Source organism: Juglans microcarpa x Juglans regia, chromosome 3S, assembly GCF_004785595.1.
Source record: "Juglans microcarpa x Juglans regia isolate MS1-56 chromosome 3S, Jm3101_v1.0, whole genome shotgun sequence".
In the NCBI taxonomy this organism is placed as follows: Eukaryota; Viridiplantae; Streptophyta; class Magnoliopsida; order Fagales; family Juglandaceae; genus Juglans; species Juglans microcarpa x Juglans regia.
Window position 1 is genome coordinate 16,236,870 of NC_054599.1, and position 10,905 is coordinate 16,247,774.

At 34.9% G+C, this 10,905-nt stretch overlaps 1 protein-coding gene across 1 annotated transcript; it reads right to left on the reverse strand.

Annotated features, from left to right (window-relative positions):
• Window positions 1-6,917: 6,917 nt before the first annotated feature.
• LOC121258589 (lipase-like) lies at window positions 6,918-10,484 on the reverse strand. The gene is made up of 8 exons (XM_041160132.1): window positions 9,898-10,484; window positions 9,716-9,810; window positions 9,482-9,585; window positions 9,278-9,378; window positions 9,090-9,193; window positions 8,063-8,500; window positions 7,653-7,784; window positions 6,918-7,152 (listed from the first exon to the last, which is right to left on the reverse strand). The coding sequence occupies exons 1-8, from the start codon at window positions 10,147-10,149 to the stop codon at window positions 7,005-7,007; spliced, it is 1,374 nt and encodes a 457-aa protein (XP_041016066.1). The 5' UTR covers window positions 10,150-10,484; the 3' UTR covers window positions 6,918-7,004.
• Between the last annotated feature and the right edge of the window lie 421 nt (window positions 10,485-10,905).

Consider the following 10,905-nt stretch of genomic DNA (forward strand, 5'->3'; position numbering starts at 1 on the left):
TCATTTTGCCTTCATCTTATATAACATATGTGGCATCCATTAACTTTAGGTGCTACCCCAGTCCGGTATCATTTCCACAAGAATTCATTCAAGATCTGCCGACTATACTTTGTCGACCTAGGGGCTACAACTCTAATTTACGCACTCTAGAGTGGATAGAGGAGTTCCACCAGAACATTCTCCCGTCCTAGCATTTGCGGTACTAATAAAACATGTACAGACTATTTTATTTGAAAACAATACACAACCCAAATGCATGTGACATGAAACTTGTGACACTTTTCTTTTAATCCATCATGTGAACATGTAAATGCTGAGAATCATGTAACCATGTGATACAGCATTGAACATCTCATGTTACGACTTGAAAACATTATAACATTCGAATACTCAGTTCACAAACATAGGCAATAGCATTTGAGACATACCAAAGTAAAAGAGCAATATCTTAAACCTAAATACATATGCATAGCCGAATCATTTGAGGCTTACACAAACATATCATAACAAGCAACTCGAACTAATATCTCTAAGTATACCCGAAACATTATGAACAAGTAAACATAGCAAGAACATCATGCAAATCCGATTTCAGGGCATCACATAGCAAGAGATTATAAACAATCAATTAGTTCATATAATAGCACATAAAAATGCAAAGTTTACACAACATATACAAATATTATCCAAAGTAAGTTGAGAGTCTACTTACAAAAATTCAAAGCAATAAATGTGATCAAGCAAGCTGTAAAAGGTATTTGTTCAATATATTAGAAACAGGAAGACGTAATCTAAATCCAACGTGTATGGTCATGCTAGGGCTTCTTTTTGCTCATGGTGATACTCCAAGCATTCGGCCTAGAGATCCTTGGTTAATGGTGGTCATTTTTTCCCTTGACCTCGGCAAAGTCTTAGGTGTGTGCATGCGTGCATGGTGAGGTGCATGTTGTGCAAGGTCGCCGAGATTCCTTAGAAACGAAGTGAGAATCTCTTTACCTAGTTTCTACTTCCCCTCTTGGGAAAACCCTAGTTTTCCCTCAAGAAGTTCCCCCAAAGAAAGATTGAACACTTGGTTCCTTGAGAATGGGGTTGTCACATTCTTCCTTGCTTGTGACTAAGAAGAGAGAGTGATAAATAGTGTTTGTTTGGAGAGAAAGTGGATTTGGGCATGTGGGAGGTGAAGAGATTGCAAAGCATGGACAAATGGTATCCAAAAGGCCTTCTAACCGTCGGCCTCTATCCTTTTATATGCCCCTTCGATTTCATTCTCACTTCATGCATGGGTGCCAAGTGGCATGCCCTTCATCATTGGCCGAAATCCCCTTTCCATCATCTCATATCTTTGTTTTCCTTGGGAACTGAAAGGTCTCTTGACATGTGGCGTATTGGGCTCTAAAAACCGATACCCTAATGCCTCTTCGAGTCCCTCCCCTATCTCTAGGTTCAATGAACCTTTGGGGCTTAAGGGTATTTTCACTAAATCCTGATCATCCTTGGGAGAGTAGGCATATGCATGCTTGCCACTTGACAAGGGCGTGTGTGTGTGTTGGTTGGCCGTCCATCTTAATTTCCCACAAGACTTTTCCTCTTCTCTAGATACTTGGGGTTAGGGCTGTAATCGAGCCGAGCCGGTCTTTGGCTTGCCGAGCTCGGCTTGACTCAAAATACTAGAGCTCGAGCTCGGGATTTTTTTTTATTCTTCGTTCGAGCTCGACTCGATAAACTAAACGCTCAACTTGAGCTCGTCCCACAAACGAGCTTGAACTGTGTATTTTTTTTTTATTTTTTGAATAAGATTTAATAATTAATAAAATAAAAAATAAAAAATCTAATATTGAATATATACAACTAACAAGTAAAACCTCTATTGAATTATAAAATTTTAAAAAATTTATAAGTAATTAATATCTAACTAGTTGATATTTATCCAAAATAACAATATATTATATACTTACATATATTATTAATACATACACTTAATATGATAGTATATATCTATTTCATATATGGTTCCCACATACTAGTATATGAAATTATTAAATTTTGTCTACTAATTATTATACAAATTATAAAATATACTTATGAAGTATATTTACTATATAGACATAAGTAATTAGATTATATATTATATATTTAATTATAAAAATGGTATGCTTATATTATTAGTTACTACATATATATATATGTATGAGTATATATACATAGGTATATGTATAATTTATCAATATATGAATGAATTTTAATCGAGTCGAGCAAACGAGTCGACTTGAGCATAAGCGAGCGAGCCTTAACGAGCCTTAGCAGAGTCGAGTCAAGTTTTGTCGGGTATGTATCATTTATAATTCGAGCGGGTATCTGTTTTCACAAATGAGCTTTTTTTTTTCACGACTCGAGTTCGATTCGAGTTTAACCGAGAGAGTACTGAGTGGGCTATCAAACAGACTAGTTCATTTACAGCCCTACTTGGGGTGGCGTGTGGTGAACATTTCCTAGGCATCTTTTCCTCTTCCCCACGAACATCCTTCTAGAAATCCTAAGTGAGTGACATGTGGCGTATGTAAGGGAGAGTGGTGTAGTGGCCGAAACCCAGGGACTAGGGTTTTGTTTTATCTCGTGCCTTTTCCAATCCTAATTACATCCATCTTCTAGAAAGTCCAAGTCCCTTGCATGAACGGCACTTGGCAAAAAGGTGGTTGGAACCTCTTAGGTAGGCATAAACTCATCTTTCGCCAAAACCCTAATCTCTTGGTGGAATGCGCCTTAGTCTCTTGAGCTCCCACATGTGCCACTTTTCCATGCAAATCTTCTTGGAACTCACATGGCTTTGACAAGTGGCATGAAAAACATAGGTGGTTGGTGAATGGGTGCATTGGTCGAGTGAACCTTGTCTTCTCTAAGCGTCTCATGATTGCTTTCTTCTAGAAAATCCTCCTACCCTTCTGCGTGTATAACAAGTGTTTTCCAGCCACCTACTCTGTCCATTGATGGAAAACATGAAAATAAAAATAATTTCTATTTTCTGCAAATAATCAATCCAAACAACTCCAAATCAACCCATTAAAAGCATGTAAATTGTATACCTCTTGAGTAGAAATGGTAGTTGACGATGGTGGTGACAACGACGGGAAAAATGGTGCGGAGCATTCAAATTGAGAGAGATTTGGAGTTTTAGGGTTTTGGAACAGTGCATACGATCGATACCCCCAGTCGTCGCTTATATGTGTTATAACGTTCGAACTATGTTTTCTATGTTCGAATGATATTTCTACATTTAAACAATGTTATATGTGTTATTTAGCGTTCAAAGATGTCAATTTTAACTTGATTCAATTAATTTAAATTTGAAATTTAGTATGATATATATTATGATTAGTATTTGAGATCATCACTATATATACTACATATGTATAGTATATATCATATCACTATATGATATGACTATATATAATATATATATAATATTATCACATTAATATTATGATTGTTTATTTTTTGTATGTTATGCTTTATTCAATATGTAGGTTGTATAAATATATGCGAGTAATTCAAATGATATCTCAAACGAATGGTATGCATTGGCCCATGGCCCATCGAGGTGCACTACTACAAAATAGTGGATCGTGAATGTTATAGAAAAATATAAAATAGTGGTGTCCTAGTTGAAAGAAGTCGTGACGAAGAAAATATTGATTTCTATGAGATTATTGTCAATATAATTGGGTTGAAATATTTGAGAGAGCTTGTGGTATATCTGTTTAAGTGTAATTGGTGGGATTTAAGTAATTCTCGAAGGGGAGTGCGCGATGATGAATATTTCTTGAGTATTAATATATCGCAAAAATGGTATGATGATGATCCTTTTGTTTTGGCTTCCTAAGTATCTCAAGTATTCTATTTAGACGATCCTGAGTTAGGAAATCAATAGCGAGTGGTACAAAAGTTTTCTCTAAGAAATATAATGATGTTATCTTTGAAGCGGAGAGATAAGACGAAGAAGAAGAGGATCCCTCTATTCAAGAAGCATACCAAAAGAGTCAACCCGTCTTTAACTTGTTTCTAGATTTGAGCCAATATAGGATGATTTCATTACATAGAGAATATATTGAGGCTGATTTTTTTGATGCGACAGTTGAAGAAAATGTTGACTTAGCTGAAGTATCTACAAATGATGAGGGCGAATGATCAACTGAAACTGATACGGATGATTGACATGTTTTGTCATGATACTTTATGACAAATTTTTATGTGATGAATATATCAGTGCTTTAAAATTATGCTACCAAAGAGGAAGGAAGTTCACATCTCATCTCCACCTGTTCCTAGCTCTCCGTTTGACTCACTATTAGAGATTAACTCTCCAGAACAAAGTAAAAATCATATAATAATTTTGTTTCAATTAAGGTAAATCATACATATTAAATATTTTTTAACTACCATTTACTTCATTTTTACAACAAATATGATATTCTTTAGAGTTAACCATACAATCTCGTCAAGGTTGAGTGACTACTAGAGACATGACATTAGAAAAATATCGTAAAGTGGGTAAGATTAAGATTAATATTCCTGATGAACATACTAGAGATGAAGGACAACCAACAGCTTGGCTTGCATTGCATATAGGTGCTCTTACACGAACTTATGCATCTTTGGCTACGAGTTTATGGTATAAACTATTTACAACTTCTATGCACAAGCGAAATTCTATACACAAAACGAATAGATCGAACTTGAAGATTTATCATCATGCAGGCTCAAGATCTTTCCATCGACTCTCTAAGAAATTGGTAATACTATTTTATATATTTGATTGTATGTAGTTTGTTGTTTGTAGTATCGTAATGACTTTATATCTATAAAATATGTGTCTTGTAGTAAGAGTCAAATACCAATTACGATCTAACAAAATTATATGTTGCATCACATACTGATAGTAATGGAGAGTGGACTCATCCCGACACCCATGAAAATTACGTACGTATTATTATTTGTTTTAATTAAACATATTTGAATATTTGTGGTAATATTAATTCTTCGTCTTATGTGTAGAGAAAAATGATTGCTCTATGTGCTAAATCTGTGTCATATCAAAATTTTTCAACCAGTGATGTTGACATTTACAAAAGTTCTGGGTCTATGTTCAGGATATTTGAGGAGTTTGGGTCATTGTGTCAAGTTTTCTAGCTCTTTCTCATCTCTAGAGCGTTAGAGGAAGCGAAGTCTGAGATTGAAGAACTGAGGACAAGGTAGCATGAGTTAGAAGCTCAAGTTGCGCAACAAACAGACATAGAAATGCGATTGAAACAACAAGAATAAAACTAATAGGAGTTTAAGAGAGAGATGTAACCCCAAATGCAAATACTTATACAACAACTCAAGCTTCCAAGCAACTGAGTTATATACACATTTTATAACTATTTATGTACAATGAACAATACTGTTTTATTTATTTAGTTTGTACTTATGTGATTGCTTTTATGTTTCTTGAACAAATTGTAATGTATTTTTTGAGATATTATGTATGTGCATTTGGTTTTTCATTATTGGGTAAAATCAAATTCTTACTGTTCAAACGACCAAATATCGTTCGAACATAATCAGTCAAACCATTCTAACGATTACATAGAACATTCGAATGTAATCCGTAATCGGCATTCGAACATCAATCGGACACTGTTCTAATGTAATTAGCGTTCAGATGCTTACTGACGACATCGAACATGACATTTACGTTCAAACATCATCTCCTAGTAAATCGTTCGATCGTATCATAATCCGATCGAACATTCAACGTAATGCGTTCAAACATAGTTGTTTATTCGACCACTAAATTTAACGTTCAAACATTTTTCCATGTCAATACATTCGAACGTTTTCTCATGTTCCAAAAAATCTTTTGAGACACTGATATTGGAACAACTTTGAAACAAATTTTTTCATTCTAAAATATGTTTTGGGACAAAATCACAGTTTTTTGGGACGAAAGTTTTTATCCCAAAAAGCCTCTTTTGTTGTAGTGGTTTTTGAAGAATATATTTGAATTTATCCAAAAATGAAGAAGTTATTTTACACAAAAAAAAAAAAAAAATAGAAAAATAATTTTATACATCTTTCTTAGGACCCCAAGCAAAATATATTAAATCACATTATTGACTAATTATATGGAATTGAGAAGTTGGGGAGAGCTAATTAAGAATATTACAATTTGTATATAAACGCAAGAAAAAAAAAATTACGCCAATATAATTAAAGAAATTGTAAAATAATTTTTACGCTAATATAATTAAAGAAGTTATAAAGAAATTGTAGATGTAAATATTAAAATTACAACAATAAATATTGTTTTTATGACTTTCTATAGCATTAATATTACGCATTTACGTGAGATTACAGGAAATATTACAATAACTGAGATTTCTATAGGGTGGAAGTGGCTGTTATATTAATATTTAATAACTTGGTCTTACAAAAATTTCATCTTTCCTTGAATATTACAGTGCAAATGCACTAGAAATTGGAATTCTATTTTATCAAATTTTCTAAAAGCCCAAAAAATAAATTTATTTCTTATTTTTATGGTTTTTTTCTTTATAACTATATTCTTTGACACTCTCTCTGCCCACACCATCTCAATTAATTCCAGGCAAGATGGGTTGATGTCATTGAATTCTTTCCATTCTATCTCATCAGTACTTACTTCTATTCACACATGATAATTAGTGACCGTAACATTAAGAAATGGAGTACCACCAGACGGAAAACATACAATGTTACAAGCGATAAAGTCTGTTCTAACGTGTATCGTCTTACTGAGCCTCAGATATCTCTCTCTGGTAAAGCTACAAAGACAAGTTGGTAAATTTAGAAAGGGCGAAGAAAGTGAAGTACAAAAAACAACTTACATTTTACAGCGGCGAAACAAAGAACAGCAAAGGTATATCATTGATTGAGGTAAAAATAAAGTTTGTAGACTATCAAATGAGAGGGGCGGCTATTGGTGTGCTTCATTTGGTAACCATTGGAGGAGTCTTCCTAAATACATGCTTTCTGCAGCGTTCAAAAATGCTGTCATAAATCAGATCAAATTGAACCCCTGCTCTCTCCCGATTTACAATGAACGACATATGATCAGCTTCCACGATCTTGTAGTACCTGGATTTATCAAATACCATATCTGAGCAAGCTTAAATAAAAATTCTCCAAACTAGGATGGAATGACCACATGAAACGAGGGCAGAAAACCATAGCAAGTTTGGAATTTTTTTCATTATGAATTTTAAAATTCTAATATTTTGAAACTGATAAGTAATTGAACTATGGACAGGTAATTTTGATGTTTTGTTCATTTTCTTAGCATTATTATGCGAAACTAGAATTACAGGAACTGAGATTTCCATTGAATGGTACAAGTGGGTCTGATTCTGAGGACAAATTAGATACTTTGGAATTCGAATCAAATTTTGAAGCCTATGTTGATAAATTTGTATATTAAAATGACTATTTATTCATAGCTACTGGTGTAAATGACAAACAATCACAATCAAAATCGAATTTACAAAAATCAAGCTCTATGGGCCAAAGACTCCAAACAGGAAATGAGATTTTGTTAGTAACTTTGTTGGGCTAACAATTTACAACAAAGTATGACATACCAGATGCCTGGTTGCAATGGTTGGCATGTTGAATCATTTTCGACAAATTGACTTGGATGTTCAATTGGAAGACGAGGATGAGTCATGGATATGGAATTGAGTGCTCCATCACTGTCCTGCCAATCCTCGTCCCTGAACATGCATTTACATGAGGGTGCCATGGTTAGAGAAACATATTAGACATCGAAAAGGATTTTACTAGTGGTATTTCATGATAACTACAGAAAAGGATATAAATACTTGATATTAAAGTGTCGCACTTAGTAAGATATCAAGATATCAACAGATACAAATTCTATAAATGCAAGCACAAAATGCTTTCAAAACTGCTATTAGCTATATCAGAATAAAAACCTCAACTGATTGGTGAAGGGTACTGGTTAAGAAGTTGATGCCATAAAAAACAATACCTGTAGCCTTTATATGGGAGAGAGGCATCTGGCGGATGACGCCATTGGCTCATCTGCAATACTCGAATAAAAAGCAACGGGTGGATGCCAAGTATGCTAGAAGGAACCGTGATACCAAACATCTTCCTAGTACGCTTTGTAGCATAGCTGAAGTAGTATGTGTTGGGAAAGGTATGTAGATGGCAGTTGAGCTGCATGGATCCTTGAATAGTAAGATCTGGGAGGACCCAGTCTCCTGAAGCAAATGGGCCCGAATTTCCCAAGAGGCAATCAAAAAGACCCCAAACACCAATTTTCTTCCATGACATGTTAAAGTGATCAAATCCGAAATTGTAATATGCCTTCAGCCATGGAATGTCAAACCAATCATATATTATTGCTCCTACACGGCAAAACTGTAGCAGACATAGAGGTTTCAAGGTTCTTCCATCTTCTGGCCTGGTACAAGTTCAAACCACCTTAACATGTTAAGCATCCGGACTAGTGCAGGGATAATGGAAAGTGTGATCAAAACATATACAGACAGTTTGCCAATGAATTTCAACTATGACCAAACTTCAAAGAAACATATTAAATAAGTTAAACGCATAATCAAATTGAACCACTTATATCGCATTTCAGCAGAATGATCAGCTAGTGTGTTCAAATAGGTCTGCTGCCCCTTTCTTGGATGAAGAATTCCTTAACTTCATTCTTTTTAAAAATTGAAAAAAAAAAAAAAAAAAAAGAAAAAAAAAAAAGACATAATGTGTGCACTTTGGGGTAGCAGTAAGCTTTTACTCAGTCATGCTAGTTTTTAGTTGTTATGCTAAAGGTTTGGTCTCTGTTTGCTCAAACACCTCTCATTATGTAAGACATGAAGTCATAATCAAATATCTATTAATCACATTTTCTCATTTGGCGGGTATTATTTCAACATCACTAAATTTAGCAAAAACTAGCATCAAGTTGGAGATTTTCATCATTGTAGTTAGAACTAAAGATATGGAAAATGAAAAGAAAAGAACAAGTTGTAAAAGGAACTCACTGCATCCCATCTAAGTAGGATCTTGTAGTCCCATTGAACGCTCCTGACAAGGATGTAATGCTCAATACCCAGTTATCTGAAGTATTCTCATACCCCTCGAATGCCTGCAAACAATATGAAACATAAAATGATGATCCCTTCAATTTAAAGACGTATAAAGGTACCCCTTCGTCTGCATATACTCAAACCTTATCAGAGAGCATTTGCTGCAAAACACGAACAACCTGTGCTCCAGCCGAGTGTCCCACAAAGTTAATAGGATGATCCTCATCCCATTCAGGGTAATGCCCTGCAGATAAGTTAGAATAAGGCCAACTTCGTGGACGATTTTGGACATTAGAATTGGTAAACACTAACAAGGAAAGCTAAATGCAAGGCAGAGGATCTAGAACCATGTTCGTAGACCCGTCCAAACTGCGAGTGCCCATAAGCCTTGCTGTGTTCTGCTCCGTAATCGACCTGCCCGCCTTTCAGATAATAGAACAATTCGCGAGCCCTGAAACCAACACCCGATTCTTGAGACTACATAGCTCAAACGAGTAAAAGAAAATAGAAGGGGCAGAAGGGAAAAAAAGAAAATAAGCCCTGAAAGAACCTGAATCCAAAACACCAAGACACATACGTACCTATCATAAACGCTGGTTAGAGACCCCAAATCAGGCACCAGAACCCTTTCGTCTTTCTTCTCTGCCCCGGCGAAATACGATAAACCTCCCAATCTCTAAAAGAACAAAACAAACAAATTCAAACCCCAACAGAGTTATCTGGAAAAGAAAAAAGAAATGAGATCAAATAAAATCGTAAATACCCCTTTGCCAAATCCAAAGATTCCATGGACTAACACAATTGGAGGCAGACTCTTAGCATTAGGGCTCGCCACGCCGGGCACGTCCTCTTTGACCTCAACATTCATATTAAGCTTAAAAAGACACTCGTTCAGAGCCAGGGAGAGATCACCGGCCACCGCTGTGCTGAATATGTATAACCCATAGAGGAAATGAACCATGGAGCTGACGAACAGCTCCAATAGTTGCAGGGCAGCCAGTCCCCATCTGATCATTCTCTTTTTCACACAAACAAAGAAATACCCAAAAAGAAAATAGCTCTGCAGGGGGGCATATATATCAATGCAGAGCCTTCTTCGAACTCCCAAAACACACTATGAGAAGAGGGAAGAAGGCTCCCGTCCTGCTGGGAAATGCGTCGCGAATCAAAATTACTAGTTATTCTTAAATAAGACGGAAGAGATTTTGGGAATGACCCGTCTGGCGATTCTGAGATTGCCCACCTCACAACGAAACCAAAAATAGTCGCCATGGCATCAATGCAACACCTTTACTGTTCAATCATTCTTCTGTCAAATTGCCAGAGGACTAAAACAACCAAAAATATAATAAATATCCAAAGAGATTAGTTTGGTTAGATCCCACGTGTCCTTCATAAAACCTCTCCCACAAGTTATAGTCTTGGTGGGTACCACTGAACAGCACACAAAATTTAAAGAGGGGTGCTGAGTTTTTAAATTTAAAACCTAACAAAAATCTAATATTACCACTAAAAAACAAAAACCTAAATATTTTAACAGCCGCCATACAAAATAATAAAAAAAAAAAACTTTTGATAATATATTTCTCAATTATATTTTAAAATAAAAATATTATTATAAAATATCATATAAAAATATTATTACTTTATAAAAATATTTTCATTTTATATTATGTATTATGAAAAATATTGTGTATATTATTACAGAAAATTAATTTTTTTTAGATGAATCTTATATTTATTTATTTTTTTAAAAAAAATTATACGATAC

Coding starts and splice junctions, on each gene's coding strand:
- LOC121258589 (XM_041160132.1), bottom strand. CDS start 10,149: ATGATCAGATGGGGACTGGCTGCCCTGCAACTATTGGAGCTGTTCGTC. Junction 9,586..9,715: donor CTAACCAGCGTTTATGATAG/GTACGTATGTGT, acceptor TGTTGGTTTCAG/GGCTCGCGAATTGTTCTATT. Junction 7,153..7,652: donor CCATTGCAACCAGGCATCTG/GTATGTCATACT, acceptor TGATAAATCCAG/GTACTACAAGATCGTGGAAG.